The sequence below is a fragment of the Mesocricetus auratus genome, unplaced genomic scaffold (assembly GCF_017639785.1).
Source record: "Mesocricetus auratus isolate SY011 unplaced genomic scaffold, BCM_Maur_2.0 Super-Scaffold_15014, whole genome shotgun sequence".
Classification (NCBI taxonomy): Eukaryota; Metazoa; Chordata; class Mammalia; order Rodentia; family Cricetidae; genus Mesocricetus; species Mesocricetus auratus.
This window is the reverse complement of record NW_024429186.1, coordinates 64,240,419-64,259,013: the sequence shown is the minus strand read 5'-3', so window position 1 is coordinate 64,259,013 and position 18,595 is coordinate 64,240,419. Positions and strand designations below refer to the sequence as shown.

The 18,595-nt window shown below is 34.3% G+C and overlaps 1 protein-coding gene across 1 annotated transcript in view; it reads right to left on the bottom strand.

The window, feature by feature from the left end:
* Strn3 (striatin 3) overlaps positions 1–18,595 on the bottom strand; it is an 81,945-nt gene that overhangs the window by 23,791 nt on the left and 39,559 nt on the right. Inside the window, 4 exon segments of the mRNA XM_040743121.1 lie at positions 3,121–3,261; positions 11,201–11,311; positions 16,015–16,156; positions 17,634–17,760. Of these exon segments, the coding sequence (XP_040599055.1) occupies positions 3,121–3,261; positions 11,201–11,311; positions 16,015–16,156; positions 17,634–17,760 (521 nt within the window).

Below are 18,595 nucleotides of genomic sequence, written 5' to 3'. Positions count from 1 at the left end.
TAATGTTGCTAAAGTAAGAAACTAAATTACATTAATTGAAGAACTTTAGGTTTCCGATCAGACTGGGTACTTCAATATCAATAAAAACGGAAAGGAAAGCTTCACTTAGTCATCTCATCTGGGTCTTGGGCATTATTACAACTTTCTATAGTGATACTGTAGTGCAAATTAAAATGCAATCATTTGAATGACTATAACAGATAGTTAAAAGAGTAAGCAGCAATTCAATATAATTTTAACCATGTGCTTCAATCAAAATAGTAACATTAAGATGGCAAGAATGAAACACTACTTACAAAATAACCTAAATATTTAAAATCATGAACCAATTAATAAAAATTATTTAAAAACTCAAGACTATTATAAAAGACACTTAAAATGGCATATATCTAATATACGACAGGAAATAGGTATAATGAAACATACTAATTCACTAATAATACTAAAATAATTCATACAATTCATATATACTATTACCAAAGTAAAATTCATTTTTAATTTTTCTTTATTCTGTGTAATTTGACTCAAGTGGTCCCTTAAATAAGGTGTAATTCAGCAACTAATCTAATTTGAAAACTTCATAAAATATATACAATATTCGTGAGATGCTAAGTATCTCACAGTCAAATCATTATTATTGACTATGATTATCAAGCCATCATTCAATGGTTATACTTGAATCTGAACAGTACTGTTCAATTTAGTACATAGTTACTGATAATACAAGAAGCAGCTAAGAACTATAAGATCAATAGCTCAAGAATCACATGAAAGATAGTAAGTAAATTTTACCTTATAATTTCTACCATTCTAAAATTTTATTTAAATTTATAATTTGTTTCTAAGACAATTTAAGACAAAATGCTACAATTCCTTCCACTAGCAACTATACAAACTTAAAAGTTCAATAAAATAGCTTTATCATCACCAACCAACTCATTTCTTTACAAATACTTTTTGTGGGATTATTTGTGATCAACCACTGACCAACTTCCAGGCATAAAAGGAGAAGTGGCTCAACAACTTTAGTTGCCTTTTCTCTATAGATATATCTAACAAGTTTTACTACTCTTTTCATGCTTATTTACATATGTAAATATGCATAAAATCTTTTAAGCTATTATTTCTGCTTTCCCTATCTCCCATAATTGCAGCATATAGCAATCAGAGTAAATCTTTAATTTTTTTTGCTCACTTATCTCTGCTTAAAGAATTAATGCCTATCTTACAGATCATTTTGAGTTAATATATCCATAGCAAAACACACCATAAAATATAATCAACAACTTAAAGTAAAATTATTAAAAAAGGATTTTTAAAAAACATTCTTTTATATAGTCCAGGTCTTTTTATATAGTCCTGGCCATCCTGGAACTTGCTGTGTAGATCAGGTTGGCCTCTAACTCACCAAGATCCTTCTGGCTCTACCTTCCCAAGTGCTGGAACCAAAGGCATGAATTTTATTCTAATGATAGAAATTTTTATTAGGCAGAATTGTCTTTTTGAAGAATCTTAGCAGCTATAAAATAAAATCTTTCCAGAAGTTTCTTTTTAAAGTCCTGTAATAAATTCTCCGTTTGATAGACAGCATGACCAAGGAACCATGTAGCTGATATATCAAACTCTTCCTTTTTCTTCCAGAGTGTGTGCATGTGTGTGTACTCTGCACTGCTACCCCCAGGACATGGCACATGATTAGACAAGCTCTCTGATGTCGAGATACAGCCCAGCCCCATTCCTCCAATTTGATCAAACCTAAAGAGCACACCGACCAACAGTTGATTCCAATTATGCCAGTGGAAATATGACATAATCTTGTCTTTAATAACAGTTTTTAAAAGTTGTTGGCACTAAAAAAAAGGTATGTTTTTTCTTTTTAGAAATTGAAATGTAACATGAAAATTTTCCAAAAGCACCAAAATGCAAGTTGTCACTGAAATAGATTATAAACTAGATTACAATTTTCCAATCTCTAAATGACGTATTTTAGTAAGAGCCACTCTTTTAAAATGTAATGAATTTCAATGTGCCCATTCACTCTCCCACACCACTATGAAAGAGATTAGCAACTTTCTCTTAAACACAGCCACACACTTGACAAACTCACAGAGAGAGCTCTAAATTCCTTTTATGTAGAGCTTTTCCCTTAAGTTGGTTTGGAACATTTAAAAGGATTCATATCGCTAATCTGACTTTACCTTAAACTGAAAAATCTGCAGTCTAAAATGTAAGTAACAAAAGTGCTAGTAAACTGTACTACATTACTTAGAAAAATAAAAAATAGTAGAGCTGATATCTATATTTTAGAAAAGAGTACAAGAAAATAGCTCAGTGGAAATGAGTACAGAAAAAAAAAGATTATTTTAATTCCCATTCGTTTTTATTAGTTTTATTAAGTGATTTCTTTAAGTCTTTCCTTAAAAATTTCTATGAAAAAGAAAATATGTCTAGAAAAAAATTAGAACAAAATGTACACAAGAATTTAAGATGGGAAAAATCCCTTACAGAGCAAGAAGTGTAAGCATGAACAAAAATAATTATTAATGTATTATCATATATACATCATATTAAACTAATTTGGGGTAAAAGTTGAGATTATTTAAAAGTGTATCTTCACCTAGAATTATAATCAACTATATCCATGTATCTTTAGATAAATTTCAAAATGCTTCAGGAGTATTTTCACTTCCTACATAGTTCTGGTTTAGATAAATTTTAGAAAATCCGTTACTAGGTCATGAATTTTTGATACAAAGTTTAAAAATGATGTTCCTTATCCTAAAATGATTAACAGTTACTCCTAGCACTCCTATTAAATGGTAGTTAAATCGTTCTTTTCCTAATACTAGATTTGTAAGCTATAGTTAGATTTAAGGAAGGCACTCTGAACTGACCTATGATGGAAACAGCTACATCTAACATGAAAACAAAAACAAATATAAAGAACTAGAAGACATGTTTCACCCCTGAGCAATTATACTAAGAGCTTGCCCAACAGCTCTAATGATCATATAAGATGATCTTCAGCATTGTATACACTGGCATATTTGCAGTATTAAGAGGTGATCTGGAGTTAAGGAACCCAGCAATACAAACAAACACGATAGCTAAATGCTGTACCTTCCTCTGCTCTTGCACCTTCAGGATCAGTCATTCTAGGAGAGGCTGACCTAGACTGATTAATGATTCCTGAAGGGATGTGAGGCAGCTCATCCTCTCCCAGATCAGCTATCATGTCGCAGAGTTTTGTCCTGTTGACCCCTGTAAATTAACGTCAGCAGTAGAGGTTCATTTAATAGCTACCGCTTGACTTGCGGGCAGCCTTAGTAAACCAATTTACTAACAAAACAGGCTAATAAAAAGTATCATTTTATATACCATTTCCAAAATATACTAAAAACTTTTAAATATGTTGAATAGTAACAATTTTGTGGCTCTTTGTGGACACTGGATAGACTATAAACACTGAAACAAGCCACAGAAAATGCTATTACAACAATGGAAATTATTGGCACTTAAAACTAATATTTACTAGTAAGCACATAAAACAAAACATGGGCCTTTCAACTTAATTCATTGTTTTAAAATGTCAAAGAAATACATAGGAAATGACTTTTATGAGGGTGCAACAAACAATTAACTTTCCCTGCTGTTTTTAATGGGTATCTTCCCACCACATTAGTACAAATTGTCATTCACAATTTATCCCAATTTGAAGTTTCTGTAGGGTAGTGGTTATCAGGTTCTCCTCACACAATTCGTCCCAATTTGTTAAATTTGTTTCTCAGAATTGTTTGCATCAAATTTTCACTTTTCCAAACTTGGAAGCGGATTTATCCACAAGTTCTTTGAATTTCTTGCAATGACAGAAAAAGTCAACACTGTCATAGACCATAAATTGAAAAGTTTAACTGTAACTACAGCATAGATAATTTCGACAGAAAATACAGAACTCAAAAAGCTTCAGCAGTTATGGCACACTCTTAAACTGTCAGTTTCAGAAATAGTAGAATTAGTTATTTTGAGCTACACAGTATCAAAGACTTAGCTTTAACTAAGTCAGGGGATGTGCCAGTTGGTGGTACTGCACGCTTTTAATCCCAGCACCCGGGAGGCAAAGGCATCTCTGTGAGTTCCAAAACAGCCTGGTCTACAAAGGGAATTCCAGGACAGCCAGGATTGTTACACAGAGAAACCCTGTCTCAAAAACCAAAAACAATGTCAGAAAATAATTTAGAAAAAAATTATTTAAAAATCAGCATATGATAACACAATCAAAACAAATCCAAGATCAAACACCATGACCTCATATTCACTAGTACCAATACTAATAAATTAACTACTAAACTAGGCTGCTTTGTTATTATAATTCCTGGCAAGAATCTGAATATCAGCTCGTCTACAGGAAATGTCATTTATCTATGTATCCCTAACAGAATGAGAGGCAACTGAATTCTAAGATGTAATGGAAATAAGTGAAATTCTGCACATTATTTTATAGTAATTCCTAACTAAAAATGGTTACAAAACATAATTTTTGCATTTGTGTAATATCGTCTGAATTTTCCAAAGGAATTATAATGGAGAAACTCAGGATTACTGAGCATTTTTTCATGCCAGTGAAGCAATCATAAATTTTCTAAACAAATAAAGTTGGTTAAAGATCCAACAACCAGTTAAATTCAATGTGAGAGAAAAATATCTTCCTCACACATACTTCTTTATAACTTCCTGACCTGTATGAATACTAACATTATTGATATTGATAGTTAAAAGAATCCTATCATTTATACAATAAAGAGAATCAGTTTTTTACAAAAGAATTTTCCTTTAAATTATTCTTCAGATTCATCTTTTTCTCAACATTATTAAAGACTCTTGTTCTTATGGTTTATTGTAATTTTTAAATCTTCAAGCCACACCTGCTGTCTATCAAACTTGAATACTACCAGCTTAAATTAAGGCTCCCAAATTAGCAAATTTATTCTATTGCGTCCTTGCTCAGCAGTGCCAAGCAGTACTTACTACTTCTTATATCAAGACTGTTGAAACTGTCTACTTAACCTTGTACATACTTCATAATTGGAGTTTTTCTATCCCACCCTTTACCTTGACCCTTTATACAGATTCCCTTAACTTTCCATAAAGTGCAGCAAAATTATTCTGCCATGCATGCTGCTATATTTGATCATCTCCAATACACACACACACACACACACACACACACACACACACACACACACACTCTGCTCTATTTGTATATCTGTCCCCTCAAATTCACACATGCATGTAATGTGTACACACTCATGTACAGTGTATTTGGCCTATTCAAACTCTATGTATTTCTCTAACTAAACCTATTTCCTCTGAAAATATTTTATTGATTTTACCCTATTTTATTACGTGTCTATGTGTCTTAAAATTTGGTTTTATTAATATATTATAAATAATTTTACTGTGATAATAACAGAAAAAATTTAAAGCTTTGTTCTTTTATAAAATGTATAAAAATAATTTCCTTAACAAGTAGACTTGGAGATACAAAAGGGACCAGAGATAAATACTAAAGTCACTGCTTAAATTTAGGACCCAAAATTACATAATTAACATTAATTTTACATACTTACAGCTAAACATCAGTCTTTGAGTAGCAGTGCCAAGTTTAGGAGAAGATGAAACTTCTCTGCTCTAATACTAGTTTCTCAAAAAGTGTCAAAAGATGGAAGCAGATTTCACAACCAGAGATCACTGTCTTTGCTCTGCAAAGCAGAGCATCTTTCAATTTCAAATTAATCAGTATGTTTATTTAGGCACTAGGAACTGAACCTAAGGGCTTGCACGTGCTGGGTCAGGATTCTGTCGCTGACTCTATGTCCACCTCTTAAAGTGCAAGCTTAATGCAGCTTTATATTCATCCTAAACCTACTAATGATTCTAAATAATTTCACAATTTTAAATGATTACCAAGAATGGCAAAGCTGGAGTAGTATTAGTTTGAGACATTATGCCTAATATTAATTCAAAGGCATAAAATCTCATTAATTTCTCATAAACATTAGCTGAGTCAGGTTTAAGACACACACCTAAAATTCTGAAAGGCTGAGACAAAAGAATTCAAGTTTGAGGTTAGCCTGGAATATATAGCTGATTCCAGATCAGACTCTATCTCAAAAACCAAATAACAACAACAAAACCTCGGTTCTTAATTATTGCCGGAATTTAAAAGAAAAATATTTTTCTTGTGTGGTGGCATATACTTGTTAAACACAGCACTCTGGAGATAGAAATAGGAAGACAGAATTCAAGGCCAGCCTAGGCTATAGAAACTTTTGTTTGAAAAGAGGGGATTGGAGGGGGGAGGTTTCTAACTTTTAAGTGCTAATTATAAAATACAATTCACTGACCTCTTAACTGTGACTTCCAGATTTTACATTAATGAAAATAGACTGTAGCATGATAGAAAGCGTTGCCAAAAGACTGACTACTATATTAGTTACATCCATGCACATGCAACATAAAAATTTTATCTTCCTTCACATACTTTTTTCAAGTCTAAAACTAACATTTTCACTTTCTCAAATGTGTCCTTTCCTCGTCAATATTTTCTCTATTAAAACTAATGGTTAGGAGGTAAACAGTTTTATTTTCTGACTATCATTATAATTAAAATAAACCTTCCACATTGTTATAAATAACTTCAGACACAAATAACCAAAAGTATCTCAGCAAGAGAAAATTCTTTGTGGGGGAAGTAAAAAGTATGCCAAGAACTTAAAGTGCAACATTCAGGCATCGGCTGATGTAGGTGGTGACTGTCTCATGCCGTTGGGAGAGTTCAACTTCATAATCTAATAGGGGAACAGTCAGGAAACGAGTCCTTGCAGGCTACCTACCTTTAATTAAAAACAATAATAACAACAAAAACTGAGTTTCTCACAGCGTGTCACTGTTGTTTTAAATAAATATGAGACTACAATATCAAAGAAAAATAACCAAAACTACAAAGTGAAACTATGGCTTTAAAAGTGCACTGAGAAGATCTTCTTGACATGAGATAAAATGATTACAATGAGAAAAGGTGGGAGGAAGTAACCGGGAGCAAAGGATTATGTGTTCCATTTATGACCTTAGGCATAGAGTTAAGAGAAGGAGCCAAAGTAAAGCCAGCTAGACAATGGAGATGATGAAAAGAAGGGATGTAGGGTTGTGGGAAAGGGGGAACTAATCTGAGATAAAAACCTGTCAATTGGTTTGTTTATATTTTTAAGTTAGGATCTCAAGTAGCCCAGGCAGGCCTTTGTAATTCTGATCATCATGCCTCTTTACATGCCAAGTGCTGAAATGATAGGCATTAGTTACCATGCCTATCTCAGGTCTGTTTAGAAAGTATAAAACTGCTGGGCAGTGAATGGTGGCACATGCCTTTAATCCCAGCACTCAGGAGGCAGAGGTGGATCGTTGTGAGTTCGAGCCCAGCCTGGTCTACAGAACCACCTGCCTCTGTTTCCCCAAGTGCTGGGATTAAAGGCATGAACCACCACTGCCAGACTGAAATTAACATTTTTTAACAGTGTTGTCTCCCACTTCCTCCACTCCCAGGTGTACACCATTATTCCTAGTCCTTTTCGCTGTGCATTTTCTCAGCATGATGGAAAGCTGGCCAGCAAGTGTCTACTATGTGTACATATTTAAACCATACCCACAAAATGCAAGGTTTGGTGCTCCAAGGTACTGGGTATCTATACTTAGGGGTCTTGAAATATCTTCTAGCTAGTACACTACCATTATTCCTAAATTTCATCTACATGAAAGATTCACAGTTAATATTTTCACACTGAACTGTGAATTCAGTTTTTATTTTATAAAAAATTCTATGAAGAAAATATGAAAAATAAATAATTTTTAATCATTTCCCTAAGACACCCTCTGTTGAAACAGAATTCCTAAGTCCCCCTACACAGACAATCTTAAAAGATGATACTTACATATGTATTTAAAAATCAGAAACAACTTTAACTAACAGAGACCAGGTTAAATGGACAAAAATGAAGTATTATTCAAGCATCAAAAATTTTAGATTTTAGAAACCAAGAAACTTTAAGGGGTAAGGATGCAGCTTAGCAGTAAAGCATTTGCATGTGTCAAAAACCTAAGTTTATGTCCCATGGAGGTGATGAGTGTGAAGGTGCACATCTATGATCTCAGCACTAGGCTAAAGAATGGAGGCAGAAGGAATAGAGTTCAACGGAAGCAGTGTGGATTGGATTGAGCTCCTGCCTCAAAACAACACAACTCACTTAAAAAGAAAGCCTACAACTTGCTCCTGGGTACATCCTCCTTTATTTCTGGATACCTCTTTTTCTCTTAACCTTCATGCTTAAATTAAGCCTATGTAAAATATCTTTGTAAAATCTAAACTTATATCTAAATCTATATAATGTCTATAACAAATAACAAAAAGCCAATAAATTAAGACACAACAGATATTCTTGTTGGAAAATACAAAAGGCTCATACATAAAATTATTTCAAGGTTTTAGGAAAATATTGTTACATGCAAATATCAAATGCAGTTAATTTCTGACCAGCAGTAGTAGTTAAATTTCACTGCTTTTATATTCATAAATTTTTTAGATTTATTTATTTATTTATTATGAATACAACATCCTGCCTCCATGTATGTCTGCACACCAGAAGAGGGCACCAGATCTCATTACAGATGGTTGTGAGCCACCATGTGGTTGCTGGGAATTGAACTCAGGACCTCTGGAAGAGCAGTCAGTGCTCTTAACTTCTGAGCCACCTCTCCAGCCCTATATTCATAAACTTTAAACAAAACAAAAGAACAAAGTCTCACTACATAACTAGCTAGGCTGGTCTACATTCCCCTATACAGCCAACACTGGCCCTGAGCTTGAAAGGCTCTTGTCTCAGGCTTCTAAATGTTAGGGTTACAGGCACATAAATAAATATACTCAAGAAGCAGAGGCAAGAAGATCTTTGAGTTTGAGGCCAGCCTGGTCTACATAGTTGAATTTCAGGACAGCCAGAGATACATAGTGAGACTCTTACCTGGGGGAAAGGAAGGTTAAAAAATAAGTACCAGTTTAAAAAAAAAAAAAAAAGCCGGGCGGTGGTGGCACATGCCTTTAATCCCAACACTCGGGAGGCAGAGGCAGGCGGATCTCTGTGAGTTTGAGGCCGGGCTGGACCGATAGCCTCCGAAACAATACAGAGAAACCCTGTCTCGTAAAAACCAAAAAAAAAAAAAAAAAAAAAGATCTTGAGAAGTCACATATATTTCTAACTTTCAAAAAGAGTTATGTCTATTCATAGTCTATAAAGAAAAAGGGAAACTTCTATATTACATTAGGAGCAACATTAAGACTTTTAGTAGATTAGGTCAGTAAATGGTATATGTAAAACAATTTGAAGCTATTTTAAAATAAGTTATTTTACTTATTTATTGTTTTTTTGAGACAGGGTAGCTCTGGCTGTCCTGGAACTCCCTCTGTAGACCAGGCTGGCCTAGAATTCACAGAGATCCAGCTGCATCTGCCTCCCAAGTGCTGGGATTAAAGGCAAGTAAATTGAAGTTAGCCATGCAATAATACCTTCACACTCAACACATACGCATTATAGTTAAATGATGTTAAAACTGAACACAGGCCCACCTAATGTTTTTAAATATAAGTAGTTCATAATACAGCTTGAAACATCCTAACAATAGTTTGTCCTTTTATTCTCATGTAGTAACACAAACCAGCACTAAGTTATAAAAGAAAATTGTCAGGTGGGGATTTACTTAGTGGCAAAGCACTTGCCTAGTAGGTATAAAGCTTGGAAGAGAGGAGAAAGAAGGGGGTGGAGGGGCTAATAGGTGAAATTCTCAAAGCTACAGTTAATTCCACAATAAATCAAATCACTCAAAAACTCCATTAACGAAGGAAAAACAATTTCTGATATACCTGCCATTTTATAAGCTAGTGTATCTGTCACCAGAAAAAGGAACTGGAAAAATACCTCTATGTCTTGGTGTTTGTTATACACTACTTTTTTTCCCTGACATTCTTGTTACTCTTTTTAGTTTTTATTTTATTTATTTTTGAGACAATTCTCACTATGCAACCTTGGCTAGCCTAGAGCTCCCCAGGTAGATCAGGCTACCCTTGAATTCACAGACATCTGCCTGCCTCTACTTTGCCTTGTGAGTGCTGGGATTAAAAGTATGTGTCACTATGCCTGGCCAGACTCATTAATATTTTTATGTGTGTGGATGTTTCTCCTGCATTTACGCTTGTGCATCATGTGGATGCAGTACCCACTGAGGCCAGAAAGGGGCACCAGTCCCTCTGGGATTCGAACTATAGCAGGCTGTTAGTCACCACATGCAAGAGAGAACCCAATCCAGGTCCTCTGCAAGAAAGAGTAGCAAGTACTCCTGATACACTTACAAAAAGAGGGGGGCTGGAGGGGCCGGGGTTGCCAGACTAGAAGTCAACAGCCAATTCAAAATGACAATTTCCACCTAGTCTCTCCTTTTAGTGTCACAGGAATGAGGATACCCTCTGGGTACTCTGAAGTGTGACTCACAAAATAGACAGTTACTTCTCTGGGAAGTTCTAGAATTGCACTTAAACTTTTAGAGTGAGAGAACACACATGCAGGCACCCAAAGACAGCCAATTATGGACCAAACAACCCTATTATCACCACTTCTTGCACCACTGGCCTTTGCCGAGTAGTACAGTCAAGAAAACATTACATAGAAAAAAAAAAAGCTTTTGTGGCCACTAGTTGTCATTGGATTATGACCAAAAAGCAAAAGCTAGAGGAAGGGTTTACCTACCACTGTGCTTAAGGATTCCCAAACAAATAAATGCTGGTTATGGGTTAGGAATACCTTTAAATATCTGTGTGTGGAAAATAGCAAATTTTGATTATTATGAATTCAAAAGCCGATAATCTCTTTCACTTGAAAAAAAATCTGTTAAATTTTTGAAAATCTTTTCACCTTTATCTTATATAGTTAAAGTAAGTAATTTTCTACTTGGCCAATAACCCATCCTAAATTTCAATGACACAACAGACAAAGTTTAAAGTTAGTTGCTCCCTTTATGACAGAAAAAATAAAATTGCATCAAAAAACTTTTTTCTTAATATCAGCATACAAAAATGATAATAGTGATAATCTGCACTTACTCTTCACCCCTTTCTTCCCCTTTCGTTCCTTCTTGTACTGTTCCTTCAGTTTACTTATTAGTACCTGGTCTACATCCCAAACCTCAGCAGTTGGGGAGAGGTCATCTTTATCTACATGCAGCATATTATTGAAAGAAAAAAAATCAGCAGTTGGCAATGCAAGCTGTTGGCAGTAAACTGTTAAAGCTTTACATCATCATAATAAAGATATTGTGATAACATATACTCAAAATACTTTAAAGGTGCAGTCTCAGTTTGTAACTCACAACTCAACTCAATGTCCTTAAATTCCTAAGCATTTAATAACATCCACAGGTAAACAATCTTTCATTTTTATGTATCACAAAATCGAGGAATATTCTTTCATCACTGAACTAACATTAGAAATCTATTAAAAACAGATCACTGCATCTTTATAAAAATGTTAATAAAAAGTATTCAGCCAGCATCATATAAGCAAACAAATGAACTGCATGCGATTTTAATAGAGTGCAAGCTATTATATGTCAGTGCCATTTCATTGATGAAATTAGTCATGCACCCCTGTCACACTAGCTCTGCATGCACAGGATAATTGTACTATGATAGAAAGGCATTCTAGTCCAATGTCATACATATAGTTCCCAAACACAATGTCTCAAGTAATTCACACAAAGCATTCAAAAACCACCACCTCTGTCTCCATCCCCTCCCAACAGTTCAACATCTCATTACCTTTTTCCACTGGACTACAACTAAAGATTAGCAAAATAATAGAATAAAAATAAATAAGAAAATTCAAATTCCACTGAAGTCTTGATTTGAGCTGATATTTTTTAAGGGAAAAACACTGACAAGCACAAAGAAGTTAAAACACACATTGCTTCATAGGTGTACCATCTTTTATGTGTTTTCAGCAATGTGTAAGTAAATACTTATGCCTGAGAAAACAAATCTACTCAGAGTAAACTAAAAAAGTCTTTTTAAAAAGACAGTATAAAAATAATTTTCTTAGAATTACTTCGTTATTTGAAGGTTTTCATGTATTTAATTTAAAGGCAATCTTATTATTGTTATTAAATGTAACTGTTATAGACTGTTTTAGAGTCCTCTTAATAAATAAAAAATATACCCAAACACTTAGATTTTAAATAAGTTACACTGAATAAAAAGATTGTAGTTCTAAATTTTGTTAACTAAGCACTGCTTTTTTTGTTTGTTTTTCTTTTGTTTTGTTTTTGTTTTTTGAGGCAGGGTTTCTCTGTGTTGTTTTGGAGGCTGTCCTGGAACTAGCTTTTGTAGACCAGGCTGGCCTCGAACTCACAGAGATCTGCCTGCCTCTGCCTCCCGAGTGCTGGGATTAAAGGCGCGCGCCACCAACGCCTGGCTAGCACTGCTGTTTTTTAAGTCTCAAAAGCGCCGCAGGCCTCATTCAATCATGGAAAGGCCTTCCTGCCCCTCTAGATTGATCTGTAAAGCAAGCATAACAACGTCTCATGTGTGAACAGCAGAGAGAAGAAATTCAAAGAGTTCCTGTACCTCGATTCTTCTTTGCAATTGTTATGACTTTTGCTCTATAGTAAGGACTTGGTATGTAAAAAGATATTAATTTACTAAATTCTTGTACTTGAAACTAACTAACATTAACATTTTGATGAATTGTTAAATTTTCAATTGTAGCACAGTATTAGTATTTATTAATTTTTAATATGCTTGAGTCATAATGTTTCCTGAAAACTATGCTGTATCAGGAATCCTGTCCACTTACTAAATACTGTGAGTAGAATAGTGTGACCTGAGTCATTTGAAGTGATCTCTTCTGTGAGGACAGTGTCTTAGAACACAGCACCAGCTAGCCCAGACTCATGATCCTTCTTCTGTCTCAGACTTGCTGTGCTCATGGGCTTGCACCTCAAGACCAGCTCATACAATCATTTTAATGACACTAATGCTTCAGGCTGTCAATTACTTACTTTAGGACAACTTAACACATCTTACAAGAAGTATGTTTTACAACCACAGATAAAAAAAAAAGAATAAAACCTTACAACTTAAGTGGCACAAAAACTTACAAGGGAAAAAATTAATTATAATGACCAATTTTTCTAACAGTCCTGTGTAGCAAGAACGAAGCTGTGGATGGCTGTAAGAACAGTAGCAAAGAGTGGAGTGAAAAAGCAAAGAAAAACAAAGAAACGAGATAACCTCAAATCTAGAAAGCAAAAGTAAACTAAGGCGGTGCAAAGAACAGGTTGGTGGATGCATATGTGCACAAAAACATCCTGGGACTTGCCTGGTAAGTAACAGATGATTTGATATTGCTTATAAGAAATAGGTAAGAGCAAAAGGGAAGAGGCAGGATAATCTTCTATATATTAATCCTGTTTTAAAAAAAATCTAGGGGAGGGGGATACCAAGAAATGAAGTTGAATCAATTATGGGAACTTTTTTTTTCCTAAAAGAAAACACAAACATGCACAAAAAAGTTGATTCCAAACTGATTCCAAACAATGTGAAACCACAACACCATGAAATTCCATATGGTAATTCTGATCACCAAAGCAGAATTACACAAACCTATTTATTAACCATGGCATAAATTTTTAACTAGTTTCACCTTGTGAAAATAATAACACTTTAACCCTTGTCTGTAAATACCAACATTCAGAAATGAATTATATTTTGTGAAACTAATAAGTCCAGAGATTATAGTTTCAAAGAGTTGAAAAAAATAAGTGAACATTCTTAAAATGCCACCTATCTCTATGAGAAAATGGCAAATGACATACCCACTAGTACTTATGTAAAGGACATAAAATTTTATTGCCTAATTAAATAACAGTGTTTGAACAAGACTTAAGCATCTTTTTAAAGCAGTGGTTTCATACGATAAGATTCTGGAGAATGTTTAAGACTCTTTAATTTCAGTCGAAAAATTTCCCATTTAAAAACTTGAATAAATGAATTAAAAATAAAGGTAGTCTTTTTTACATGTATGCTTTCAGTTTCAGAAAAAAAATTAACATGATAGCTGCTAAATAGATAAATTTTAGAAACACTGCATAGAACCTTTTTGCTTTTATATAAAAACTTCTTAGATCACCAAGAATTTAACATGCTCAAAGTATCAGTCTCCTTTGACACTGAGGCTTTCTTGGTAATTTCCATTTAAAAAGAAAATAAAGGTCAAGTGATAAGTAAGTTGTCACTCACAGATCAAGTCCTCTTTAAAACTCTACAGTCAGAAGTCTCTGAACAAAGGACTAAAATCATTTGCACATACCATTATTAAACAAATAATCCCATTTCACACAAATAAAATTTCTGAGATGTTTATCATTTGGACTAAAAGTTAAAATTCGAGCAACTTTAGATAAAGAAAACAGAAATGGCTATGTGTCAAGATTTAGCAAAACAGGTGCTTAACAAATGCTTAAGTAAGTAGATTATATGTATAAATACATATGTTAACCATGATTGTCTCTATAAAATTGTAGGTGACTTCTAATTGTATATCTGACATTTATTTATGGTCACTAAAAGACACTTAAATTATAAAATATGTGTATTAATTTCTACTTTTACATCACTAAAATTTTCAGAAAAATATAACCAGTACTTATAGGGAACATATTGTTCAAGATTTAATAGGCTACACATAAACTTAAATGTCTTTTCTTTTACTGTTCTCCTATAAACAAGTAATCTCCTAAAATACAGCCATTTCAAGAAAATACAAATATGTACAGTCCAGACAGTAAATAACTGTGTAGTTTATGTTTTTAATTAACATGCAGCCCCTCTTCTATTTCCACTTTGAAGTAAATCTAAAACTGATACTTTAAGCTATAAAAAAGAACCTCCCTGGATGGGAGTTACAGGTGACTATCACCAATACAAGTGTTAGGACCAGACACTGAGCCAGCCCCCTAACCCCAAGATTAAAAAAAACAAAAAAATCATGTGTTTTTCTTTTTCTTTTTTTTAGGTTCGTTGAGACAGGTTTTCTCTGTGTAGCCCTGGCTATCCTGAAACTCTCAGGCTGGCCTTGAACTCAGCCTGCCTCTGACTTCTGGGTGCTGGGATTAAAGACATGAGCTACCATTGCCCAGTCCAAGTATGTTTTCCCATCACCAGAGTGATTGAAAATAACTGGGCATAAATCTCCTTAGATCTATTAAGAAAGTCTATAAACACACTTTGAGTTCTACCACTTATCAGACATTAAACAATGATTAAATGTACATATTAATGGGGAAAACATTTTAAACTATTCATAAAATATTTTTTACATGTGTATAAGGTTTTTAACTATTGGTAGAACTTTTCTTTGATTATACATTGCCTACTATTAGCTTTATGTAGACCCTCATATTTGTACGCAGAATATTATATGCAATAAGTGTCATACCCTCACTAAATCTTGCTCATTATTAGGGCTATAAATCAAATAATTTATTCCTACCTAGCACTAAGATCATATAGTAACACCAAAAAGCATACGAGAAACTAAGTTCTCATAAAGATTTGATTACCTAAAATTAAATGATTTGTTTAAAAAAAAAGATCTGTTAGAGAGGAAAAATAAATTTATAAATCAAGAAAACACTTAGATAAGATCAACTTCGGAAATCAAAAGCCATATACTGAAAACCTCAGTCACGAAATCTAATAAACTAGGACCAAATACCTCAAATTACCAACACCATTTCTCCTTGCTCTCAATTTGCCTGCTACCATACACTCAGCCACACAGATCCCACGCACAATATTTAAAAATAAACCACCTGAAAAGGCTAGATTTCCTCCCACCCCAGATTTCTTTGTCCCCTTACCCCATTCTGTACCATCCCCTGAGCTCCGTGCTTCTCCAGCTCCTTCGCCATCTTCTGCAGTCACTAAAAAGTCAAATTCTTTCAGGGCTTCCTCAGTATCAGGGTCATCAGTTAAGTCAGCAGCTAAACCTTCATTACCTATCTGCAAAGAGAAAATAAGCCAATAATTAGCACTTTTAATTCCACATTTCAAAGAGGACCTTTAATATTTCACAACAACATCTGCCATAAAATTATTCAGATCCACTTTTCCCACACAATTCACAAATCTTAAACCATGCCCCAGATAAACAGTTCAACATTGCTGAAGACCTATTTTAAGATGTGATCCAAGGGATGGGGTGCTAGAAAATACTAGTTTTACTCCTTATGAGTTTTCTTAATTATAGTAGGCTCACAGGTGATCACTGCTAAACAACCATCTCACAAAGAACTCACCTGCATCCTGGTAACTTAGTTATCTTAATTGGCTGAACACACTGAGAACTGTTACTAGCTCTATCATTCATGGCAGCATAGCATAACAAGCAACAGACAATAAAACAACCTATATCCCAGAACAAACAGAACCTCAGGTTTGTGAGATGGCTCAGCAGGATAAACGCTTGCCCAATGACCCGAGTTTTATCTTCACAAACCACATAAAGCTGGAAGGAGAACACTGACTCACAAAACTGTCCTGACTTCCTTGTGCTGTGGCAAATATGCACTCTGTAACACACTGTAAGTTTAAAAAGTAAAACCTCTATGCATCCAATAAAATACATCACACATATGAAAAGCTGGAGAAAGGTTGAAAGCCTGAGAAATATTTGTTTTTCTGTAACTACTGCAAAAATCTCAAAGTGCCACAATTGAATTTACTACTTTTTTTTTGTTTTTTAATCTTTTTGGACAGACAGGGTATCAAGAAGCCAAATGACTTCAAACACTATCTAGCTGAGGACAGCCCTGAAATCTCTATCCTTTGGTCCTCACCTCTCAAGTGCTGCACTACCATATCTAGTTTATGTGGCACTGAGGCTAAACTGCGGAATTCGTGCATAACTAGTCAAATTCTTCAGCATACAACCTCAGGCCTCACTTCTTTCTTAAACACACACACACACCACTATACACACTACTTTGATGCTTACATATGGGCATATTCTACTTTTGGACCTGTAGAGTTAACAAAACTCCCCACTCACTACTAAAATACATTAAGTCCATTTCTTACTGTATTAGCAAAAGTAAACTTTTATTAACCCATATGAAATATTCAGGATGTTGGTACATACTTATAATCCATATATCAGTCCCTCACCCAAATTGGGAGTATCTACACTGCAGTTCCTGTTCATATATCTCCCATGTGATACTGTAAGATAAACTTCAGTGTGGTTCCAAACTGGTAGGATTGAAAAGGGTGCCATTTAAAAAAAAAAGTTTCAAACCACTAGACAAATACTTAAAAAAAAAAAAAGACCTTTTTTCAGCCATTTAGTGGTTAATACATGAAACATTAATTCCTGTGTCTGTACATAACTCAGTGGTAGCTGGCAATATAAACCTTTCAAGGGACACCTAAAAATTACTGTTCAAATTACTGAATATAGATAATAATGTAAATCTCCTACTTTGTGCTTATTGATCCGAAGTTTGTCTTTTCCTTCTGGGATGCCCTCAATCATGTCATTTTCTTCTTCATCGCTGTCATCAGCATTTTCTAAGAAATTGAATGTCTCAAGAACATCACCAGAGGGCCTACAGAAAAAGAAAAATATGATTCCAACTATTTCAGTGATGGACTAATATTTCTTCCTGAATGCTATTTTAATACTCCTCCTGCACTGAACCCAGGATGTCATAGATGCTAGACAAGCATTCAATGGTTGAGCCACATCCTGACCCTCCTGTTTCCTAGTCTGAAACTACTTGACGGTAACTGTTGCAATTCTAACACAATCTAATTTTTGTTGCTGTGAAACAGGATCTCACAAATTTCAGATTAGTCTCAACTTATTAAGTAGATGAAAATAACTGAATTCCTGATCCTCCTACCAGCAGGCTTAGGCCACCACTCCTGGCTCAAGACAACCTAATTATAATATACTGACTAAAACTGTTATTGTAGAATATTTTTTAAAGATCATTTGTGCATGAGTTTATTTAAATCATTCTGTCTGAAACATCTTAGGTAAATGCTACAAGAAAATAAAATCTGGGGACTGGGAGAATGGCTCAACAGGTAAAAGTACAAGTAAGAGATCTTTCAGGGGACCGAGTTTGGGTCCTAACATCCACACTGGGAGGCTCACAGCAGTCTGAAACTCTTAGCTCTAGGAGATATAATACCTTCTTTGTGTCTCTGTACACACCCACATGTACATAATCTCCCACCACACACAAACATAATTAAAATTAAATCTTTTAAAAAAGTCTTAAAGAGAAAAACAATCTAGTAAGTTTAGACAACCAAATATGTTATTTCTCAAAACTACCAGAACAAGCAATGTAGCAATTTTTTATAACCCCTTATACTTCAGCCTAAGTAAAGACTAAACACAAAAGCTAAATTTATTAATGCTGTCCATATTTA